The sequence below is a fragment of the Anomalospiza imberbis genome, chromosome 3 (assembly GCF_031753505.1).
Source record: "Anomalospiza imberbis isolate Cuckoo-Finch-1a 21T00152 chromosome 3, ASM3175350v1, whole genome shotgun sequence".
NCBI lineage: Eukaryota > Metazoa > Chordata > Aves > Passeriformes > Viduidae > Anomalospiza > Anomalospiza imberbis.
This window is the reverse complement of record NC_089683.1, coordinates 98,692,475-98,717,075: the sequence shown is the minus strand read 5'-3', so window position 1 is coordinate 98,717,075 and position 24,601 is coordinate 98,692,475. Positions and strand designations below refer to the sequence as shown.

Below are 24,601 nucleotides of genomic sequence, written 5' to 3'. Positions count from 1 at the left end.
ACCCAGCCCTTTAAAAATCAGGAGGTTAATCCAAACCACTCCTCTCAAGAAGGAAGGGATCGTGCTGTTAATATAGTCAGCATCCTCGACCCAACATGGCCTTTTCACAGCAGCAAAGCTAGGGGTAATCCATCTGGTAATTGCTTCCATGAGGATCTTTACACAGCTTTAGAAACTAATGCTACTACCCTTCCCTGAGCAGCCACCTTTCCAAGGCAGGCAGCAACAAGAAGGGTGATAAGTAACAGCAGCATATGAATGTGAAGTGTCTCCAAGGGAGGGAAAGGTTGTAAAAAAACACATACATCATAAAAATAGGTATTAAACAAAGATACAGTAATTGCAAACACACAGGATAGTTACATGCATGGCTTTAGCTGCATTTAAGAAGTCACCAGCTTCACCCTTCCCCTTCCCTCTGACAGCTAACTGCTTTGGGGAGCAGAGATGCACCAAGACAGCACCAAGGCACGACCTGCTCCAAGGAAGGAGCTTCACAAGGACAAGAAATGCTGTCAGACCAAACTCCCCACTTCTGCACTTGATTTCCGGTTCTGGAAAAGCCCTGGACTCCCTCCAAACATGCCTCAGCTTCCCTGCTCCTACAGTTAAGTCAAAAGGCTCCCACTGGGTGGAAGGATGGCCTGTGCTGAGCAGTTCCAGTACAAGGGCTTTTTTTCCCCTTTTCCCACCTCTCACCCTTAGCAGAATGGGAAGAGCAGAGGAAAACCCTTGCTGGTGACTAACCAAAATGCCCCGAGCCCTTGCAGAGAGCCTTCCTGCCATATGCCCACTGTGCAGCGATGTGCTGCAGCCCAGCCCAGTCCAGACCATACCAAGCAGCTATTGTGGTAGCAGTGGAGAAATTCCTTGTGAAAGCTCGACTTCTCTAATAGATTTTAAAGCATCACCAGGAAACATGAGAGCTGCCCTAACACACATGATGCAGGAGGATGCAAGGGCAGCAGAGGCTGTGGGGTACTGACCTATGGGGCAAACTCTCAGGGCACAGCTGGAGCTCAGGACCTGCCAGTGCCCGCCTGACAGACACATCTCCCTGTCAAAAACCACTGGTGACCCATGTCCTCATCTCAACACACACATTTTGCAGAGGAAGGTGTTTCTGTAGCCCAGAGCTGGTCCTCAACACACAGGCGCAGGGAGATGAAGCTCAGGTCACAGCAACTATGCTCCAGGGTGCGTGTACTCCTCAGATGCATCAGCCCATCCTCCCCCCATCTCCCCTCAAGGAGAAACTAGATATAAAACATTTGTGACAGCAAGAATGGATCTAAACCTTTGATCCTTAGGTACCTGCTGCTGGAGTGTCTGCAAGATCCTCGGCCTGGGTACACCATGACTGACAGCACCAGAGATACAGCAGCATAATTTAGAGCATATGTGTCAGCCCAGCCTTCCTCTATCTCAGCTCAGTAATAGAAATAAAAAAGTCAGTGCTGACTAGTGAGAAATGCACCCTAGGAAGGTATGGCAAGTTTGAAAATAATCGAGCCTGCTGGGGAAGGACTGTGGGTCCCGGCCAGACATGAGCACAGGTGCTGCAGGAGCCTCAAGTGCTGTGCCTTGGATTGATGCAAGCTTGGCTGGGGATGGGAAAAAACAGAAGCAGGACATGGCTGGTGTGGCCTGGACCGGCAGATCACAGGCAGAGCTCCAGGCTCTGGCCATCCTCCAGCAGCACAGCCCTGCTGCTTGCATGGGAAAACCCTGAGCAGAGCCACGTCTGGGCACGGAAGCTGCAGTACGGACATCATAAAAACCAAACCCATGCTAAGTCTCCTGATGCAGCAAACTCAAAACATCCAAGAGCGTGGGGATCTGGATGGAAACCAGAAACCAACACTGAGTTTTGCTGTTATTATCCTAAAAAAAAAAAATCTGCATTTGGCACTGATTGTCTCTCTCACATACAAACATACATTTCACTGCAATAAGGAAAAGAGCATTTTAGAAGTCCTCAGTCATGAAAACACAGTATGGAAGTCTTGGTGAGCAGCTCCTGTTTGGGCTTGAACCAGTCCCCTTGGCTGATACAGGAAGAGATTTCCTCCACCCAGGCATTATAGCTCATGGCATGCACCCATTAAGCTTCACAATTCCACACACTGTGGAAGCAGCAAGCCCTGCCAGATATCTCACTGTCTCAAACCTCCAAACCTCATCCCCTTTCATGCAGACACCAGGGCAGTCCTGTAGATGACATTTTGTCACAAGATGCATGTGGGCAAACAGAGCAATCCCAATACAAGCCAGCAGCAAAGCTCAAATCCAGGCAGAAATAAGCTGCCCTAAATCTCTTGGGTCTTGATGCTTTGGCAGCATCAGGCTTGGACAGTGGCAATGGTCGTGGGCACAGTACAGCTCCCTGCAGCACAGCTGGGTGGCAAGACAACACATGTTCCACTTACTGGCCTAGGCAGCACAGAGGTGTCACCACAAGGCTTGTCCACCCAACTACCAGAAAGAAGTTGATAGGCAACACCACCAGGACCTCCGAACCCAGACAGTCAGCTCTGGAACAGCCCCACACTCGCCTCCACGGAGAGCATCTCATGCTGGGTGGACACATCAGCTCCACCAGCAGCTGCGCACCATCTGCTGAAGGCAAAGCTCGCTGCTCTCAGAAAGTCGTGGGAAGAGAGGGAAGTCCCCCATGCGACACAAGTAGTGGAGAGCAGAGGCTGGACCCACATTTAGGCATCCCCATCACCCATCTGGGCCACATCCCAACCCACATGCCTTTGATCCCTCTTGCTCCGGGGCAGCAACACGCTCTCCTTGCCTGCAGAGCTGCATTAAGGATTAGGTGCGATCAGACACGGGATAATACAAATGAGGTTGTGCTTGCTCCTGGCAGTAGCTGCAAGAAAATGAGGAGTCAGTCTTTCCAGCCAGAGGGAAATAAGACGCTGGCAAACTCTGGCCAGGCAGGCGAGGAAAGGAGGGATATGGCTGAGACCTGGCTAATGCAGCTTCTCTGCCTGCAGGTTTGGATACACAGTGCCTAATGGGCCACAGCTACATGGGAAGGGAATCTCCTTGCTGAGGAACCATGTCTCCAGCTGGGCTTCCTGGTGGAAACCAGGGGACTAGAAACTGCAGAGGAGGCTCATGCCGCTGGAGGGAAGTGTCTCACACCACCCCTGCTGGGCCTGTGTAAACAGAGACAAAACACAACCTTCTATTGTCTGGATGGTCCTGAAAGCACAAGGAAAGGCCCAAATTGGTGATGCTGCTTCTCTTAATGTTAGGCATCCACTGGGCTTGTTTTTTCTCATAGATCTTTTTCCATCCTTACCGTCTCCTACACACTCCAGTAGCTCTTCTCTTCCAGCTCCAGGCTTGTCTCTATCTCCCCTCGCTACCCCAACCCTCGGCACCAGTCACAGTGTGTCTTCAAATATAAGGGAGAAGATGCCTGGGGGTACACTCAGGCTTTTAGAGGCATGCTGGAGCAAGCAAAAGCCACACTACCTCAGGGAAGAGCAGAAACCATGTGGATAGAGAAGATGAGCCAAGCAGCAGACATGCTACTCCATGATCTTTCCCAAAAACATATCAGCCAGTGTAGAGGTCCTATCAGCTGTGTATAAGGCATCTCAACCAGGACTGGTCCTGATGGCTGTAAAAAACCCATCTGACTGCTTTTATATTTAATTTAGATTTTCACCTTCAGAGAACAAGCTCCACCTGAGAGCTCTCATAATCTTTATACCCTTGCTAGAGCCTGAAGAAGAAAAAACTCTCATGAGATGTGAAGAGCTCTGGACACAGCACCACAGGCACTGAGCTGGATGACCTGTCCCTGGCTCATGCACGGCCCTGGCAAAGGCAGGGACACAGAGCCCCAGCAGCAAAGCTTGCCACTGCCCCAGCAAGCCTGCACACAGATGGTGACAGCACTGGTCCCTCCGCAGCCGGCAGCATATGCTGCTGCTGCTGCCCACATCAAGGCAGACGCCTGGAGAGATGCACCAGAAATAACCGGTTACACAAGCCAAGACTTTTCATCTATGCAGTCAAAGAGAGTTTTAATCCCGAACTGTTGGGTACAGCTCAGCATCTGAATCCATCCCCCTTTTTTTGCAGCAAAAGGAACAACATCTCAAGGGCAACAAAATGCACCTAAAAAAGCGCTGAGACAAAAGAAGGCCAGTGGGATGTATTGGTGGCTACAGACTGCCAGGCTGGTGAACATCTGTATGGCAGAGAGTTTCTGCTCCTGGTCTGCCAGCGACCTTTATGTCTGCTTTAACACGGGGCAATAATGCTCACTTAAGAGTTTCATGCTGAATTAATCATTGCAAAGTGCTCTACGGTTCAGCCAGGAGAGATAGGAAGGCAGTGCTAAGCACAATCATAGCTGTACTCAGCAAGACTAATGGTCTGTGCTGTGCTCTGGCCCTGGGAAGCACTGCTTTAAGCTCCTGAGCAGGATGCACAGCAGCCCCAGCAGGGATGCAGCCTCCTCCCTGTCCTAGACAGGCACAGAAACATCTGCCCAGCTGCCTGCACTGGCAGGGGACTCAGCTGGATCACCCAGCTCTAAAACTGCTGAGCTGAGGAAGGTGGTGTTCAGAGGAGCAGGGGAAAAAGAAGATCTCATTCAACCCCTGCCTGGACCTTTTTCCCGTGCATGTTGTCCAGTCACTGCTGAACCCTGCCAGGCTTTCAGCACCCAGAAAATGCAGTTGTATGGGGCTCCACAAGCAGCTTGTGTCCCAGCACACTGAACTGGCCCCTGCCAGCTTTCTTTGACAATCCCAGATTTTGTCCAGGAAGAGATGGGAGCTATTTCCTATCCACCATTTTTCTGCCATTAATGACTTTCCAGATCTGCAACACAACCCCCATCCTCCATCCCAGACTGAGCAGCCTAAGACTACTTCTTGCAGAGCAGCCATCACTTTGTGTCCCCGCTCTGCACCACTTCCAGCTCTCCAAGATGGCAGGGAGCAAAAGCAGGCAGGGTTTGCTGTCAATTCCCATGACAGCACCCTGCTTGTTACCCAGGAAAGGCTGTTCAACAGTCCTGTACTCTGCCTCCCTACTTAAATGGGACTACAAAAAGAAAAGCAGCAAAAGCCTCCTTATGCTAAAATACGAATCCAGGCTGCTAAAAGGCACCAGGATCCTGGTACACCAGGACAAGATGGTTTTCCCCTCCACAGGGCATTTGGCAGGGGCTCTGCTATTTCACATGTCACAGCTGAGCTCCAGCAGGCTCACTGTGGCTTATCCCTCACTCCTGCCCAGCTTCAGTGATGCCAAATAGGAATGGGGAGCCAGCACTACTAGAGCAGGGCTCAGCTGCCAGCACCAGGCTAAGCCCACCAGCTTTTTATTTCCCAAGTGGTGAAGATGAGGAATAAAATTAAAATTCTTCATTGTGTTTTGATTTAACATTTTATCTGCACTGGAAGCAGCAGGGAAAATGTGGGAAATGTGGAGCAAGTAACCACTCCGTAGCAGAAGCAGCCAGAAAAAACACTAGGGCATCTAGGGCAAGTTCTGAGAAGCTCATTTTAAAATGTTCCCTCCGCCAACACAGATAAATATTTGAGAAAAAAAAAAAAAGAACATGAAAATTCAGTTGACTCATGAAGAGTAAGCATGTTAAATATAGAAAATAAATTAAATAATTAAAGGGCAAAATAAATGGGATTTTAGCCCTGCTTTGAGCAAAACTTTCATTACAGCCTTTACCCACGGAGCTGCTTTTCACCATCAGACTGGGTAAAGTAAGTGGCAAAGTAAGCTTTTGCCACGCTTCTAGGCCACATTCCCAGGCCTCCCACTGGGAAGCACTGAGCAGTGACCTGAGTGCAGGGTGTCCTGCTCTGTACCTCCAGAGCACAGCACAGCCTCACCCAGCCCTCCCCATCCTTTCTCCATGTCCTGATGGGACAGCTGAAGTGTGGAACAGTGACTGCTTGGCCCACAGAGACCCTGAAATTCTCCATGGGATGTAAACCCACTGGGTATATGCTACAAGCTGTTAGCCCAGATGCTGGGCTATCCCAGAGTTGCAGGTCTATGTGGCAGCTCTTTGGGTACAGTCCAATTCAAGCTTTTAAAAAAAAATTAATTTAATTTTAAAAATCCAGCTCCAGCTAGTCTCAGAAGCCTTGGGACAGGATGAAATTTAGGCTACAGATGTTACAGCCAAATCCTATTATTGCCAGGAACTCAGCCCTGCAATTTAAAGGTGCCCTGGCACAAACCCACACCAAACACAGCTCCCAGCATCTGCTACACTCAGAAATTACACACGTCAAAGAGGGCAAGCTCAAAGCATCTGCAGCACTTTTGGGAGCTCAGAGCTGAGCTGGCTCACCACAAGTCTCACCAGCCCCCAGGCAGAGCAGCTGAGCTCTGTGCTCACTCCGCTGGGGAAGCCCAAGGCTGCCCAGGGAGGAAAGAGCCACATGCTCTTCCAACCCTAGAAACCACTCCCCAACACTGAGGCAGGAAAACACTCCTGCCAAGGCTGTGCTGGCAGCTGCCTGCCGTGGGCAGGGGGACAGCAGGGATTTGGGGCACCAGTGTCCATCCTGACAGGTCTCTACTTCAACAGCCTGCAAGACACAGTGGACAAAGGATGTGAGCAGCAGCCTAACAGCCAGGGAGATTTTAAGTTCAGGGTCAGGCTCTTTTATTAACATCCTTCTCTTTTTTTCTGACCCTCAAAAAGGTCCTTTTCTCTTTCTGAAGTGACATCCTCCTAGTCTCCATTGCAACAATAGCATCAGCTCAGGGGTGACCTGGTCAGCCCACAAAGGTAAAACAGGAGAAACAACTCCAAAGCACATTTTTGTGTCTGTGATCAGATGGCTGAGAACCAGCAGCATCAACTCCCTAAACAGCACATGGCATCTGAGGCTACACCACTGATCTTGGCAACAACCTCTTCCCTCTTAGCTACAGAAAACCTATATATAGGAAAATACACATATGGATATATACATATATGACTTCCACATTACTTTGCCTTTTCCAAACAGTCAAGTAAGGCATCCCAGATTTGCTCTGGCCATTCAGGAGACTGGCATGGCCGTGGCTAAGCAATGTCTCCCACTTGCTGTGCCACACTCAAAGTGTCAGCCTCTTGCTTTTCCTGCCTCGCTTCAATGTGAGCAGCTCAGTTTTGGTTTTAGTTGCAAAGTCCCCACATTCTGCAAACCAAATGCAGCTGGAACTGAAATTAAAGAGTAAAACCACGCACCAACAAAATTACAATGCCAAAAATCAAGTGGGATGCACAAAGCAGAGAGCTTAAACAGGGAGGGGGGAAATGGAAATTACACTAATAGCATGTTTTCATTTGTAATAATCTGAGAGCTGGGTAATGACACTGGAAGGTGAGCTACCCTTGGGCCAAAGAGAGGTGGCTGTTTACGAAACCATCTGGCTGTCAGCAGCTCAAACATCACGTGAAGGAAGAGTGTAAAATGGGCAGGCAGAGCCAGGCTGTCAGCAGCCCTCTGGGTTGGGAGAGAATATTCTGTCCTCTACCTGACAGAGAGGGAGGAAAAAAAAAAATCTAGAAATTGTCTGCATTTTGGGGAAGAGTAGTAGTCTGTGGTTTACGGGGTTGGGGGTCTTTTTCATTGTATCTAACTTGTTTATTTAAGAGGAGCATCGTAAATTATTATTTTCTCAAAAGCAGCACCACAAACAGCTACAGGAGAGTATTCCTTTGCTTTGAAGAAAGCATTGCGCAAAAATGATCGGATCTATTAAATGGGCTGTTGAACCAGTGTAATGCCAGCCTCTTACGTTATCGTGGCTCCTAATGATTTTACAAAGCAAAGAGCTGGAAGAGATCGACTTGGCATTCCTGGCCTCTGCTATTACGTTCTGCCAAGCAGCATAGTTGAACAGCAACAGGTGGGATGATATTTAATGCCCATCTCTATATCTTGACATTGTCTGGTTTGAAATAGAGTCCTCATGCCATTTACTGGCAGTGAAACTAATAGGATTCTGTAAAAATCAATCCATAAATGCACAGACGCTAAAATGAATGGGTTCCTTTCTGTTCCATTTATGGGAGGGCTCTTTTATGGATATCTATATGCCAGCATAAAAATTGCAGGAACAACTTTCTAAGTCTTCATTAAATTCAAGGGGACTTTCATAGAGAAGATTGCTTTAAAAGAAACTGCTATTTCCCATGGCAGCTCATTATTACCCACAAACCCAAAAAAACTAAACTGGCCAACATTCTTGTTGGGCACACTGGAGCTGCAGGAGGAAAACTAAGATCAAGGTTAGGATGGAACACAAGCCCACCCTGCCCAGCACAGGTGCTATTGAACTGAAACCGTGTGTCACGTTCACCCACAAGCTGAACACTGCCAGCACTGCCAAACCCTCTGCCAGGGTCTGCCCATCCAGCACAGGGACTGCTGTCAGTGGAGGGTTTCCAGCGAGGAGAAATAAATTTCTAAACTAAACAATGCTTCCTTGATAACATATTTAATGAAAGTGAATGAAACAGAGAGATGTATTTCTTCCTTGCCCTACCCACCACGTTAAGTGGCAGGATGCTGGGTTTTGGGATTTAGGGGTTGTTTTTTTTCTGGAGGAAGCACAGAAACTGCATGACCTGTTTGTCACTCCTGAACACATCAGTTCATCAGAACAGTCTGCAAACAAAGAGATTATTTGTATTTTTCCCTCTACGTATTTCTCCCAAGACCACTTTCCTGAAAACCTCACAGTAATTCCTGTCCCAGAAGCCAGCTGGGAATGCTGAGCAAATCCCTGCACTACTCTGCACAGCTCTGCATTCCCTTCTCACCCCTCCTAGGAGTGCAGGCTCTGGGGTTTGCCTTAGGTTCCTCTTTGTGGTCTCCAGCCCCACTGCTGCAGGCAGGGATGCTTCCACATGGCTTCCCCTGGCACGTGCCCTCCTGACTCTGCACGACTCAGAAAAAATGACTCGTATAAAACAACTCTGCCAGCTCTAAGGGCTGAAAAAAGCTGGGCAGATAAGAGCCAGCTCTAGCATGCACAATCCACAAAACCACAACTCCAGCCCCTCCTGATCCATAAGCTTTCTAGCTAGTAGAGGAGGAGGACATGGGGACCCCATGGACTGGCTTCAGCACTGCTGGCCAGTAACACTGACACCCTTGGTTAGTCCACTGGAATTGTCTCTGGGAAAAGCCAAAAGCCAGAAAGCCACTAGCACATCACCAGATCCTCTACCAGGGATAATTTTCCATGGGGCTTACAACTATCTCAAACATAAATTGGGATAAAGGGAAAAATGTACATCCAAGCCCTTTGTACTTCTGCAACAATCCATCTTGTTTCTGTCAACTTAACATCTGCAGAAAGATGTAGCTCTGCTGGCGGAAAAATAGCTCCTAAGTGCTCCTGGTCATGACAGATCCCAAGGCACACAGCAGAAGTTCACCACATCCTCCTGGCCAACAGCCAGGCTCACAGAATTGGATTTCATCTTACCCTCTTTCACCTCCTCCTTCAGCCACTTCAGAAGCTTTTCTTCAGCTCTCCTTCCTCGTATTTCACTGCCAAGGGCACAACACTACAATAGCCCTATTTTTTCTCCATACCCAACCTTGGAAAATGAATCATGCCCGACCCATCTAACCAGGCACCTTGCCTGCAACATAGGGCAGGAAGGTACAGACCTCTCTGCACTGACAGCTACACACAGCTTCCTTAGGAGTGATGCTTTTCCCCATTTTTCTGCCCTCAAGATACCATCCCGAGTCACGAGACACTTTTTTTCCCCCATCTCTTTTTCCTCCTCTTACAAAAGCTGTGGCTGAGGGTGACCATGAAGGCATCAAATCGTCCTGCTGCCAGCCATCAAGTGCTTCAAGACACAAAAGCCTGGCAGCAGTGAGGTCCACAAGGCAATTACACTTACCTCCCTGCAAATAACTTCCCATCATCCACCTTCATTTATTCCAACCCAGGACCCATCCCAATGAGACACCCAAAACTCAGCAGCATACCCAAGGCAGGGGCACGTTCCTGAACTACCAACTGGTGGTTACAACTTCATCAGTGCTACTAACGCATCACTTTCGCCTTCAATTTCTGCTTTTCCTCCATCCAGACTGACAATTCTCCAACGATTTTAGCTGAATTTAGCTCGTTTTTAGTTAATTTGGCCAAGATTTTGCTAAAGTTAGCTAAGTAGCTAATTTTACAGAGCGTCTGCCATTAAATCTTCCCATGACTCAAAGTCCCTCTCTACAAAAAGAGACTCATTATCACTGATTTGTCTCTAAATGATGGAGACTTTAAATCACTGCCACACAACATCTGGTTTGTGGCCCACGGGGAGCCGCCAGGCTTTGTTCAGCTGGATAACAGCCCACAGGTGGAGATGCCACTGAGTCAGCTCCAAACCTCCTTCTACATCCCCAAAGCAAGAGCCAGGGCTCAGAGAGAGAGTACAGCCGGCTCAAAGACCTAGAAACTGCTGAAATCAGTAGAAGGCTTAAGCCTTGGGGGCTTTCAGCCTTTCACCAGCAGGAAAGTGCTTTAAAACTCAAAAAAAAAGGAAACCTAGCTAAGGCAGAAAGCAAATGAAGGGGTTGCAACCTTAAGAGCTGCAGAGACATTCAAACAATAGTATCCCAAACCTTCCCTGCAGCTGCAGCCAGCAAGACTATAAATTGGCCTATGATTTAGCTCCATTTGGTGCCCACTATCCAGCCCTGTGGTGCAGCCCACGCAGCAGATACCAGCTTCCATCCTTATCTCCACCATCCATTAGCTGCTGTCAGCAAGTGCAGGGGGAAGGTGAGGTGCCAGAACAGCTCTGCATGCATGGAAACCCCCTTTTCCTCCAGCAGCAGGTCCCCTTGCAGCACCTCCAGCCATTGCCAGGACCATGCTGCTTTGCTGAGGGGCCTTGGCCGAGGCTGATTATTTCATCTCATAGCCCATCCATTGTTGAGTATGCTGTTTTCTTCCCAATTTTTCCTTCTGTTTGCCCTCCTTTTTTTCCCCTCTTCTCCCCCTTAGTTCATTACATCCATCATTGATATCCACAGCACCAGCCAGCTGATTTACTGCTTCGATCAATGCAGCTCCAGCACGAAAAAGACACACAGCAAGCTCAGCATGCAACAGAAACTCAGCTGTGGGAACCTGGAAAGACAAGACAGAAGGACAGGGAACAAAATCATCCCACCAGCAGCACAACTTTCTGCACTCCCTCTCAGTACAGCAAGTCTGCAAGGACAGGGCAGGGCCAGGGCAGATCCTGCCAGACACTCCTGGAAGACAGGAGGTTTGAGGCTGAAGACCTGATGAGCGGAGGAGACTTGGGCAAGAATTTTTTTTTTTTTTTTGCTCCTAACCAGGCAGTGGAGAAACCTACTCCATCAGGACTGACTTGGAGCACTTCTGCTAAGCACCTCGTTTGCTCTCCCTCTCCTAATGAACAGCGTGACAAGCTCAGAAATCAATGGAGGCTGGGCGAACCCTGAGCGCAGCTCGTGCCGGTGCCCAGCCAGGCGTCCCAGGCACCTGCTCTCCCTAACTCAAACCGACGGGGAGCGATTGCTCTGCTAATGGCCACCCTGTCAGGGCTCCTCACCCACACCCCGGCAGGACAGGCCACGGAAACAAGTCATTTGTGGAGATGCCAGCCTCCTCCCCGGCAATACCTCTGTAGAAAAGGGGGGCTGCTGCAGTGCTGCCAGGAGCCGGTCTTGGGGAAGTCCCCAGAACTTCCCTGCAGCTGAGGATGCTCGGCTCAGTACTTCTCTCCCAAACAGCCACTTGAAGTTTCTAGGCCCCTGGCCCCATAAGCAAAATCCAAGTCTTTATGGCTGGATGGACACTGCACATTTTGGGCCAAATAGGAAGTGTGGGGACCCCTCCAAGACAAGCCACCTGCTTGTGATACCTGTGGCTGAGCAGGAAGGCACACAAGGAAGTGAGAACACAGCCCTGGGGGACAGAGAGGGATGCAGAGCAGACCAACAAACGGAACAGTGTGCCAAGAATCTGCTGTTGGCTCTTTTCCCTAAAATACCTGGCATGCTGAAGATTGTCTGAGGCAGCTGAGGCTGCACATGAGGGACAAGGCTTTGTTGGAGAAATAGCTGCATCCCAGTGCCAGACAAGGAAACATGGAAGCTGTGGCAGTGGCTCAGGCACGATGGGGTACAAAAACTCTCCAAACCCAACATCAAGTGGGAGCAGCTCTCCACCCAGAAGAGGTTAGGATACAACAAGGCTCTCTCAAAAAAAACAGCCCCTAGCTTCAGTTCCAAAAGCCTCCCCACACTACAATCGTAGCACCCCCTGCCACTCCCTGCTCTGCTGCACCACCATGTACATCCCAGTGTACACACACAAATACGTATTGCTCAGTTTGCTGCTTCTCCCATCTATGCCTGAAAAGAGGACGAGGAGAAGAAGCATGCAAGCACTGCTGCATCAAGCATGGGCTGCCCTGAGCCCCCCAGCTCCTTCCCCTCACAGTGCCCGTGCCCTGTTCTCTTAACCTCTCTGCAAGGGGCTCATTTCCCATCTTGTTTCATGGCTCCAAACTGTTCTGTTGTGCTTTGTTTGCTTAAAAAATGTTGTTAAGAGACAGAAAAAAAAAAAAAGAAAAAAAAGAAGTGGACAAACAGGAGGGATTTAACTCTGCCTTTGCATCTCCTGGCTGGAGGGGCTTCACACACTACTCACTGTGGCATTGGTGATTTAATCATCAACGCGATTCTACTGCAAACAGCAGCAGACAGCAGAGCCGGCAGGAGTAATGCTCCCTCCAACAGCTTGAATATTAAGGGCATTTAACAGCCCTTGTAATCACACTGTGGCTCCTTGCAAGAACACAGCCAGGCAGCACAAGGGAAGGCACTGAACCATGCTGCTGGGTTATCAAACTTCCCTGTGGTCCTAACAGGACTGAAATCAGCCCTGCTTACAGAAACGCGAGTGCTGCCTTCCCCATATGTTCTCTCCACACCAAATCCCACGTGGCAAAAGCCCTTAAGCACACACTGGCATGAACTGGGTGGCTTCCTCTTGTGGAATTTGGGCTCCCTGTAACATGGAGCAAACGTTAAGAGCTTGAGCAAATTAATGCCCTGTACCTGTCTGATGCACTGGGAAAGGATTACTGGGGGAGGAGAGGAAATCCTGAGCATGGCATGAGTTTAGCTGCGCCGCAGGACTTCAGATATATCATACCTTTTAGGTCAAGCATTAGCTTGTTCTCAAAGAAGAAATGTCCCCAGCTTTTACACTTTTAAAGTTTTTACTCTTTCATTGGATTAATACAATTCTGAAGAGTTCCCTGTGATTTTGAGGCAAAAATAGCCAGTTATCAATCACATCCTACTGCAATGAAACACCTGTGAAACACAGCCACTCCTGGCCTACAGACTTGAAACACAGCTTATGGAAACAAGGAAAAAAAGTGTAAATGTATCTGCTTTATCTCTCAGATGCAGTAATGGCTCCTGGTTCTGCCTGAAGATGGGGAGAACATCCCGAGAGCCAAGCCTGCATTCAGACAGAGAAATGCTGGGTTGCCCAAAGCCACACACACACAGCTGGTGCCAATGCACAAACCAAGATCAATACGAGGAGATCAGCATCAAAAATTAGCTGGTCCCAGTTGATATTTACATATAGAAACTCAGGACTGTTTGGCTCTTTTGGCTGGACTAACATATGCATTGCCAGGAGCTCCCTCTCCCAGGTTATCTCAGTGCAGCCTATGCACCAGAGGGAAGGGAATTAGCTACCTGGCCTTTCATTCACACCTTTAATTATTCAGTTCATATTGATATAAATTAATTGAAGCAGAATAAGCTCTTCTACTAAATACAAGTGCCCACGCACAGGAATCAGTGAGATTAAAAGGTGCAAATTACTTTATTTAATGAGTTAATTTCCAGCTATCATATGGGCAAATCCCTGTGCTGGGCCTGTACCTGCTGCTGCACCAGCTCTGCCCAAGTACTACGGCTGTTGTCCCAGCACGATGCTCTGGGTAAACAGAAGATGTGCAAAGGTTTGGTTACACAGCAGAGATGTGCTTCACTTCTGTGAATGAAACTTCTCTTTCATTCACAGAGTCAGGATTTGGCCACAATGATGGCAGCAGGAGCTGCAGTACCGAGGATGCAGCAAGGCATCAAGAGCAAGAAAATCCCATTTTCCGGAACACCCCTTGCGCCTGTTGGGGAAGGCTGATTGTCCTCTACATCCCAGCAGCTGGTGCCCTAAAGCACCAACATGATTTCCTGCTGTTCCCCCCATGCGAGCAGAGCTTCTGCCTGCAAAGGCCAAATTGAAACTGTCTTTCCTTTGCTGACATTGACTTCAGGAGGGAAGGTGTCCTCACCTTGCTCAATCCCACAGTGCCTCAGGTGAAGAACAACATCTGAATGACCTTCCCCAGCATTCAGATGCCTGCTGGAGCTCACTCTCACCTTGCAAGGCAGATTGTGTTTATATTTTATGTTTGATTTTTGGAAACGCTGTGCTTCCTGAGTGTGCAGGTGCATCCAGGAGGTCCCTGCTGAGGAGACACATCCACACCCAGGTGCAGTAACACAGGCCATGTCACCAGGCAACATAACACTTTTCTCATCATTTGACTCCCTTTCTCACCACTTGCAAATCTAATTTCAATTTTCAGATATTTCACTTTCTCGCCGTTTCTAGTGCTCCTGACCAAACCCTTCACACCTCTGCAAGGGGTCTTCATCCCAAAATCAGTTCCTCTCATGCCACGGACAGCAGACATGGCTGCCAGCAGACTGCTGGGCTGAAGGCACATCCCCAAAGGGTGCACAGGGGTTGGTTCTTTTTACTCTGAAGAGATTTAAACCAGAGATCTTCCTGCAGGATGGGAGGGTAGGATAGGAGGTTCTTCTTCACAAAGCATTTTTGCTGTATCACCAAGAGCAAACCATATGCAGCCTACAAATCGTACACGGTTTAACTCCAAGCACTATGTGTATATTCATCCATTTGGATCCCAGTGGCAGCAGCAGATGGCTGGGTAATGCATGTTTGAGTCTGCCTCTCTCCAAATTACACTGTATTATGGTACCAGGAAAATGCAACGGGCATTATGAATGCCACGACTCCTCCCACTCTTTCTCCATCCAGCTCCATTCCTGTTGAAGGCAGGACCATGCTACACAAGTCTCCTTCCCAGCTTGGCTCCCACACACCAGCTCCAGCAGCTCCCAGTGTCTTCCCACTGTCCAACTCGCCGGAAAAACCATGTGTCTACCCCAACCAGACCCCGAGTTCCGCATTTCATCTAGGCGAGGTCAAAGTGCAAAGGGCTGCATCCCAAACATCCCTCAAGGCAGATCCCAAAGGATATCAGAGGATATTATTCCATCCTGATTTATCCTGAATCAACTCACTGGGTAAAGCAGATTGCCTAGACCCAGATGAAAAATCTTCATTTAAATAAAAATATGTTCTTTTTAAATCGCTGTTTTGTAAGAACTAAGCCAACCACTGAAAGTGAGCCTGCTCACACCTGTAACTCCTCCCTCTCAACTTTTCTCCATCTTACCTAACAACAAGCAACTAAAAATTCAACACGCAGGCAAGAAAAGATGTGCACAAACTCCATCCAGCCCGGGGGGGCTGCAGCCAAGGCCTGCACCACTGAACATATTCATGTCTTATTTGCGAGCCGTGTGTCTCCATAATGGGTTATGAGGTGTGGTTGTAACTGGCGGATGCCGACCGTGGTCCTTGAGGAGGAAATGGCGTGTGTCTGAATGCAGGCAAAGCTATTTGGAAAGCCAGGACAAAGCAGCCTTTCTCTCCTGGCATGGGCCAAATCACATCCTTTGGACTTACTCCTTCAGTGGCTTCAAAAGAAAAAGAATAATCCATCTCAATTTTCCTGGCTCTGTGAATAATGTTTGGAGAATAGAGGGTGATTTCATAGCTCATTTGTTTTTGCACCACATGAACCCTGCTCTCCTCATATCACTTTCCAATCAGGTTTATTGCTGATGTTTCCACAAGAAAACCAAAGAGGGAAAGGCTAAGACCTTCAGTCTCACTTGAGATTGAGGGGAAAAAAAAAAAAGTTTAAAAAAAAAAAAAAAAAAAAAAAAGGAGTATCTCTCTTTCCCTTGTCTTTCAGCCGGATCTGAAAATGAACCTGTTTTGCTTCTGAATCAATTCTCTCCTGGCACTGCACTTCCCGCAGTACTTTTCAGAGATGAGATGCAATCATTAGCTCACTTGCTCCTCCAAATAATATCACAAAGCTGGAGCTTGAGCTGCTTTGCAGTAAATCATCACTAATTTCTGCCTATTTGTGGCAAGGCGGAATTTGGCGGGGGACACAAGCCCTGCCACACCATCCCAGTGCCACCACCCATCTGCGTACCTGCTGTCTGGGGACAGTACAGCATCCAGCATGTCATCTTGTCCTCCCGTGGAGAAGTGACACTGGCACATCGTCCCTTATTCGAATACCTCTCCAATGACTCAAAAAGGACCACCACACCTCTCACTCCCTCAGGCTGCAGGAAGGGTTAACCAAGGTGCTTAAGGGATTTCCAAACAGCAGGACTGAGGCAAACTATTAGTACAACTAATGCTGCCTCCACGAACAAAGGGGTGAACTCCAGCTGAACCTCTCACCACTGATCATTTTCACCAAAGGCAGGTGTTAAGGACAACAAATCCTCCTCCTTGCTCCTCCCAGCAACTCTGTGCAATTGGCACCCAGAGCCTCATCCACTCCCCGGACACCCAATGCCCATCCCACAGCAGGAGGCCTTCCAGGTACCCTACAGACTGATCCAGCCTGACCTAGAGCTGCCCTCCCCACCCCAGCAGCAGCTATATGGGAAAACCTATACCTAGGCAGCCTCACTTTCCCAGGTCCTCTGGAAATACATATGAAGAGTGGAGCAATACTGATTTAGATGAGCAGAAGATGGGGCTCAAGATCTCCTCCTTGGCTTACTCTTCCTGTAACACTGATTCCTGCTGAGATTCTGGAACCAAAAAGGGTAAAGAGGGTGGGAAATCAATTTAATTGCAGCTTAGTAAGCAACTGCACTAAGCGTCGCTGGCAAAATCTGAACATTTTGCTGTGAGAGCAAGGGGGAGAAATGGCTTTTTCATTGCACGGGAAAGTGGATTGAGAGCAAACTCCCCCCCATCATCTGCTCCTCACCCCTTCCTTCTTTAAACAGGAGGAAGCCAGCAAGAAATACACAGCTAATGCCAGCAATCTCCCGCTCCTGCTACTCCAATTAATAGTCAATCCTCTGCACCCTTTGTCGTGAGGCTGCACGTAATTACTCCTTCACACAAACGTCTTCCTTAAACAGATCCTACTTCTGCTTTCTCCGCAGATACATTCCCCTTAATTGGTTTTATTGCGCCAAATGCTGGCCTGCCCTCACAGATGAGACTCTCCTAGGTGGAGTACGTTGCTTTTGCATTTCCACAACTTCTTCCAAGCTTGCTTTTCCCACTGGCAAAGAGATTACAGGACAGAGAAACACACCTAGAGGTACCAAAGTGGCAGCCCCGTGAGCTGTGCACACAGAACACAAACATCCATGGACCCAAGAAAAACACTGGGCACACAAAACCCCAATATTCAGCTTCCCAGGTATTGTCAGCTATTGTCCCAGGGACAATAACACTGCACCTGCATTCATGGGGGATCACAAGACAGTTTTATTTGCAAGGCTGAATCTCCTGGCAGTGCCCTTCCCATGCTGGAGCTCGCCCAGCTCACACCTGCGGAGCCACAGCAGCTCAAGAGTGTGCCCTCCATGCTCGGCGCTGGTCTCTATACATACAATCAACCTCTCAGCTTCTGGAGGCACAAAAAACCTCTAGTCACAGTACCATAAAATGCTCCCTGGACCTGCCTTCCCCAGGCACAGCATTCCCATTTATAGCTCTCACCCTGCAGCCACCCCATGTGCAAAGTCCCCTGCCCGTGGGGAGGCACGGGTCACATTGCAGTGCCAGGGACAAGAGATGTCTCAGCAGAGCAAGCAGTAAACCCAGCCAAGGCAGGCCCTGGGCCATGAGCCCATCAAAATAAATCAGGATGATGCTGTCTTATCAAGGAACGGAAGAGTGAGGAGAAAACAGTAAGGTTTTGAGTAAACAATCCAACTCTGTGCATATCTGAGGTGGTGAAAGGATAAACAGGACAAAGCATCTTCCCTCATAGTCAGCACCTTTCTCAAGCATGGAGACACTTCAACATATGTGCTGTGTCTCTGAAGCCTTGGCATCCAGACACAGAGCTGATTTTGCAGACTTCCCCACTCAAAAGTTAAGACTTTTGGCAAGTCTACCCCTAAAGGTCACCAAGGGTTCCAGGCTGTGAGCCAGAACTGAGTCCTCCTAAAAACCCAGCAGCAAGGGCTTGAGCCTTTCCCTGTTACCTAGGAAAAGATGATGCCACACCACGCCACACCAGCTGAAGAGGGATGCTGCAGCCTGCAGCAATTCCATGTGCAGGGTGCTCTACAGGGACCTTGACAGGAGAAGCAGTTTACAAGAGAAACCATGACACTCCTGAGCCCAACCCACCCTCAGAGCATCACCATCTCCAACACTCCTTCATAGTGAAGCAGCAGGACTCTTCCAACTCTTTTTATCCTTTCAGAGCACAATAAAAAGTATTTTTCTTCTTCTGGTGCTCAACAGTTCTTGTCAACAAAACACGTACCACCTGCACAGAAATTTATTTATACTCCTACCAGAAGAGAAGCAGAATCCTTGCCTCCTTTCCTTCCCTCCGTGATACTTCTTTCAAAAGCACCAAGCTAAGAAAGGCACCTGTAACATTCCAATGCTCACTGTTTTGCAAAGCAAACAGGTCTTGTTCAATCAATATTTATGCCCCCATCAGTCACAGCTGCAACAGAGAGCTCCACCAGAATGTAATGGAGGCAAAATTCATTCATTGCAATTACCAGTGAAAAATCGGGAGGGTTTTCATTGACTGATTATTGTTCCGCAGGTATCCCAGGGAGCGCTGTAATGCTCAGCAGGCAGGTTAATTAATCGAGGTGCACCAAGTAGGCTGCTCACCATTTGTCCACAGCTGGTTTAGCTACTGAGGTGACTTCCTCACCTCACCCCTGCTCCACCAGACCTGTCCTGCCTGATCCCACAGATGAGGGCTGCTTGGGCATGGCTTTCTGTTTTATCCAGCACTAAACACACAAGCAAGAGAGAGGGACTGGATTCCATCACACCTCCTTTACAAGCAAAGCTCTGCACATCCTAGAAAGCCTGGTTTTGCTCCTAGAGATTTCAGAGTGGGATTTCACCAACAAAGCATGAAATAAGTTTCCCCTTCTCTCACATCCTGGACCTAACCATGTCCCCAGCCAATACAAGCTTCCTGGGTATTAAACACTCTGCCTCTTTTTTTTTTTTTTCCAAACAGCCTTGCCACTTCAATCCCTTAATTGTCAAGATCTGAATTTTTGCAGGATACACAGTTATTTTAATCTGTTAAGTGGCTCTGCTGCTATAAAACTGACAGGAATTTAATATCTGGAGACTGTCAGCTGAGCTCCAGGTGCTGAGGCTTTCTAGATGGCGATGATGCAGAAGGAAGCACAGGCTGGTGCAAGGCACATAAGCACAAAGCTGGCAAGGGTCCCTTTGCACTGAGGTCCGACCCTGCAGGGTGCTGAGCAGTGGAGCAGGCAGTGAAGCTGCTGAGCTTCTCCACATCTCCCAGGAGCCATCCCCCAGCTGCATTTGAGCATAATCAGAAAGGAGATGTTGCATTGCAAACACTAGTACAAGTCAAGCAGAACAGGTCATTTTTTTGAATAAAGGAAACTTTTCCTCTGTAGCTTTTCTCCTGCAGTCAAGCCCATCACAGACCCGCTTTCCCTCCAGAGGCTGTCAGCTGTGCTTCAGCCATTCATCAGAGGGAGCAAGCTAGCATGCAGGAAGGAATGAAGGGAAATAAAATCCCAAACCAAACAAAAACAAAAACTATCTTCCTGCCCGTCCTGCACACACTGCTGGCCCCGAGTGTGGGAACCCAGACTCCTGAAAGCCTCTCCCTGCTGCAGGGCTCTGCCATACAGCCACTGTGGTTTGATACAGGTGCAGGAAATGAGCTGACCAAGGGTTTATCACCCTCCTACTTATCTCATGCCCCCTCATAAGCATCCCCGGCCACAGCCTGGCACAGGACACAGGAGCCAGCACACCAGCAAAGCATTGCTGCAGAGCCAGCTACAAGTACTCCTCACAATTAATTTGGGATTTTGCTTGTAATTAATCCTGCGTATCAGTTCCCCTCATTATTCCTTAATGTAATTAAGTTATTAGTTTATATGTCCCCCCCTCAAAGCAGAGCAGTGGGACAGATCAGAGGGAGGCAAGAGAGATGCCAGGCAGTAGGATGGGGCCATGGGCCCAGGATTAATGGAGCACATGCCGAGCCCCACCACTGCCTCCCTAGTGACTTCAGATGGGTCACTGGCAGCTGGATTTTCCAAGATGATAAAATGATTCCAATTCCTCCAGTCCACCAAAGACAGAAGGATACAAAGTTCAATTAGTCTCTCCGGGTCCTGGTTTATCCAGCTGGAAAACTGCCGGGACAAGTAAGAGACAGGCTGGAACCAATTAAAGCTTGCAAAGTGTCTGGAAACCCTCCGCCAAAAGGCAAGGAAGGAAGGAGGCATCCACGAGTCCCAGCTGATCCATGACCCCGGCCAGCCCCGTGTCCTCACAGCCCCATCCATCAGGCTCGGTGTCCCCGCAGGCTGAGCCCATGGCTGCTAAGCAGGCACCCGGCTGGGTAATGCTCCCTGGCAGGGGCAGGCACCCTGCTATGGGCTCCTCTTCCCAGCCAAGTCACAGGACTGCATAAAGGGCAGCGAAAGGGCGAGTGTTACTTACGGCACTAACAGGGCTTGATCTGCCCCTTGGAAAAGAGAGAAAAAACAACCCCCAAACCCCCAGCAACAGCGGTAAAAACAGCACCGGAGGGACTGGCAAAGTTATCCCAGGAACAACTTCATAGTCCTAAACACGGCCAGTTTTGTTCTTCCATACCCTACCAGCCCTGCGAGGTTGCTACACTTCATGGCCAGGAGTGAGTCCCACACCCTAAAATCCAGCCTCAACCTGCTGCTGCTGCTGCCCTGGCATGTAGCACCAGCAGCTGCAGGCAGCAGGGAGGAGGAGGAGGAGGAGGGAAAGGAGGTGACAGGGATTGAGCGAAGCAAGGGCTGGCAAGAAGTGGGGGTCCTCTGCCTGCCTGCCACTGGGCAGCAGCAAGAGATCCATAGAGATGGACTGCAGGGGAATACAGGGGAAAAAATTACAGGGGAAGATGAAGCCAAGTTAATTACAACAGACTGCTGCACCCACCTCGTTGGGCATGAGCAGCTCGGAAAAGCTCAGCTACTGCTGCAAGACCTTCCCTGGATGCCTGCCTTCACCAGGTCCTTGAGATGCCAAGCCAGCAGCATGTTTTGGGCAAAGGAAGCATCGCACCCCTCACACCAAGGTCCTGCCCCTTGGACACCCTGCCCACCCCAGCACAGGACTGCAAAAAAAACATCACAAGCCTTCCTTTGGGAAGCTGAGGCCTGGACCTGGCTCAGGATTTGGGGTAAAGCAGGGCGCAGTGACCAAAATGACAGTAATTGATGGGCATCCGTGGAGCCAAGGGCAGCAGCTCCGTGAGCTCTCAGCAAGCCACCAATGTGCCACAGCCAGCCATGGAGCCCGGGCACCATGGCCTTCCAGCATCCATGTGTGCCGGGAGCCCTGGAGGGGACAGGCATGGGCAGGAGGCAGCAATACCAGCTGGAGCCTAACTGGAAAGGTCTAAAGGTTAAACCTACACAAGGCAAGATACACAGTGTGCCCACGTCCACAGAAATACAACTCAAATGGGAGAGAAGTGGGGAGTGAACAGCTTGGAAAATTCTGCCAGGAAAGTTTATGTGGATTTGCTCCATTTCCCCCTCTGTAGATGTCTTACAATGTTTGTGCTGCTGTTAGCAATCCATCACCTCCTCCTGTTTCCCGAGGAATTTGGGAGAACAACCCTTAACTGCTCAACTTTTCATCAGAAGCAGCCAGTCTCACTGGTCAGGGCAACAGAACACAGCACCAGGCTCCTCTCTGGACCACAGCATTCCTGTCTCTGGTACCCCAGTCAGCTCTGCAGCCGTTCAGAAGTGTTAACTGAAGGGACACCACATCCCCATGCTCACAAGCAGCTTATAAGTCATATTGCTCCAAAGCAGTTTCTGAAGCCAAAAAATGCAATGCATTAAAAAATAAAAAACAATCTGCACTTCATGGATCTCAAGGGGATGCAACTGTTTGGATGGAAAATTCAGAAGAAATGAAGGAGAAGCAATTTAAGCAGTCAAATTGCCACTGCCAACTTGGCAGTGGCAGCTTCAAAACGTGGGGACAGATCCTGTGTGGCAAAAGTTCCCTTCACCTGCTGCGGGAGCCAAGACCAACCTGTAACAGCACCAGCAACCTACACCCCGAGGTGGGGGGAACCTTGAATGGGAGCAGAAATTCAAAATGGGCTGCAAAATGGCAGCAATTCAGCGGCAGCTGCTGCTAAGCAAGAAGCAAAGTTCATTTCAAGATTATAGTAGCCCCTGTCAAACAGTGGAGGTCTTTTTTTGCAATCTTTATGAACACAGCTCCGACACCAAAGCACAGTTCTAGTTAAAAAAGCACTTGTCTTCTAACTGTGTTTTCAGTGACTTATTTATTGCCTTCCCTAGCTTAAATAAATAAATAAACATATAGATAATTATGTCTTTTTGAAGCCTGAAGTCACATAGATTCATTCCCATCTTCTAGGATTGAGAGATTTACAAAAGCTTGAAGAAACCTCCTCAATCATTTTTATTTAAAAAAACCATGGAAAACCAATAATTCCTCTGGATGAAAAAAATCAAAGTAAGCTTTATGAGTTCTGACTTTTTTTTTTTTTTCCCCAATCAGGTCGTTAATTCAGTTGCTGAGGTGACAGACACATATATAAGGCTCTCCAAAGATGTGGCGAACACGTACAACTGTCACATATTGTGGGCCAAACACTGCTGGGTGTTACTGGGGCAAAAAAAGGGGGCGAGGGCTCACACCCCTCCTCTGCCACAATAACCCCAATCTCGGTGTATTTTCAGGAGCTGGGCTCTAACCCGGATTAATTAATTCAAGATTTACAACTGTACAACTAAGCAGCATCTAATCCATGTCCTTTGGAAAGTTAACCCTCAGCTAAGCCCCAGCCGCTCTCAGCCGAGGAGGAGAAGACGCGGACTCGGAGATGACCCTGGACCTCGTTCAGCCGTAGCTGCTCGCAGCTCCCCTGCTTTTCATTCGGGCAGTGAAACTCCTCTGATTCATTCCCTGTGTGGAGCGAGATGCTCCTCGCATCTCTGCCGTGCTGTCACACCGGGGGCTCAAACGCGACACAGAAAAGCGCGATTGCACGGGCACCCTCGTCCCAGCCCGGCCGGGGCTCCCAGGGCAGCAGCCCTGCCCGTGCCTGCTCTGCCACCGCAGCCAGCCGCGAAAGCCCCCGCGCTTTAACGCCAAACGCAGACCAGCCAAATCTGCTGCACTCTGGTTTCAGCCCGGACAGGACCGAGCCCTACTCCTCTAGGGCAGAGCTCGGGAGCCCGGCGTGGCCCACGGGGGAAAGGAGCCGCCGGTCCCCCACCCGTGACACGAACCACACGTTTCGTTTCCTTGGGGCGCACCCTCTCCCCAGGGCCGGGAGCCTGGGATGCTCCAAGCTGGCGGCGGGACAAAGGGCCGGTACCGCCAGCGGCACCCGCGGCCGGGGCACCCCCGACGGCCGCAGCACCCGGTGAAGCGGGCCGGGAGGGGCGGCTGGGGCTGTCGCTGTCCGAGACCAGGCGGAGGGAGGGGAGGAGGAAAACCAAGCCCGGGGGGTACGGAAAGGACCCCAGTACCCACCCCCCCATCCCCACAAAGGCACAGGTCCCGTACCGAACTTGAAGGGGAACGCGATGGGGTGGGGGTCCCGAAAACCGCCGGGAACTTCCCCGGGCGGCGGCGGCATCGCGCCCAAGTCCCGCCGGAGCAGCCGCGGCCCCGCCGCCCCTTCCTTACCTCCGGCGTGTGTCCCTCGGGCTCCGCCGCCTCCAACTTCCTCCGCGCCCCGAAGAAGAAGAGGAGGAGGGCGGCGAGCCAGAGCACCCCCAGCAGAGACAGCGCCAGCCGCCGCGTCGGCCGCCTCATCCTCGGGAGGAGGGAAAAGTCCGGCGGGGGCACCGGGAGGTGCTGGGGGGGAGCCGCGGACAGCTCGGGGGGCGGCGGGAGCGGGGCTGCCGGGGAGGACGGTCTCGCCTGCCCGCCTCGGAACCGGCGATGCGAGTCCCGGGCTGTGCATGCTCTGCAGGGGAGGGGAGGGGAGGAGGGACGGGAGGAGGAGGCGCCGGGAGGAGGGGGGCTGGAGCCGGAGCCGCTCGCCAGGGAAAGGTGCAGAGCGCAGGCAGCCGGGCTGGTCCCCGGGGAGCTGCTGCCCTGCCCTGCCCGCTCCGCGCCG

General features: G+C 50.0%; 1 protein-coding gene across 1 annotated transcript in view; it reads right to left on the bottom strand.

The window, feature by feature from the left end:
- The window catches only part of GALNT14 (polypeptide N-acetylgalactosaminyltransferase 14), a 90,302-nt gene extending 65,806 nt beyond the window's left edge, over positions 1 to 24,496 (bottom strand). Inside the window, exon 1 of the mRNA XM_068185968.1 lies at positions 24,166 to 24,496. Coding sequence (XP_068042069.1) covers positions 24,166 to 24,294 — 129 coding nt within the window. The 5' untranslated portion in view covers positions 24,295 to 24,496. The remainder of the gene's footprint in view (positions 1 to 24,165) is intronic.
- Between the last annotated feature and the right edge of the window lie 105 nt (positions 24,497 to 24,601).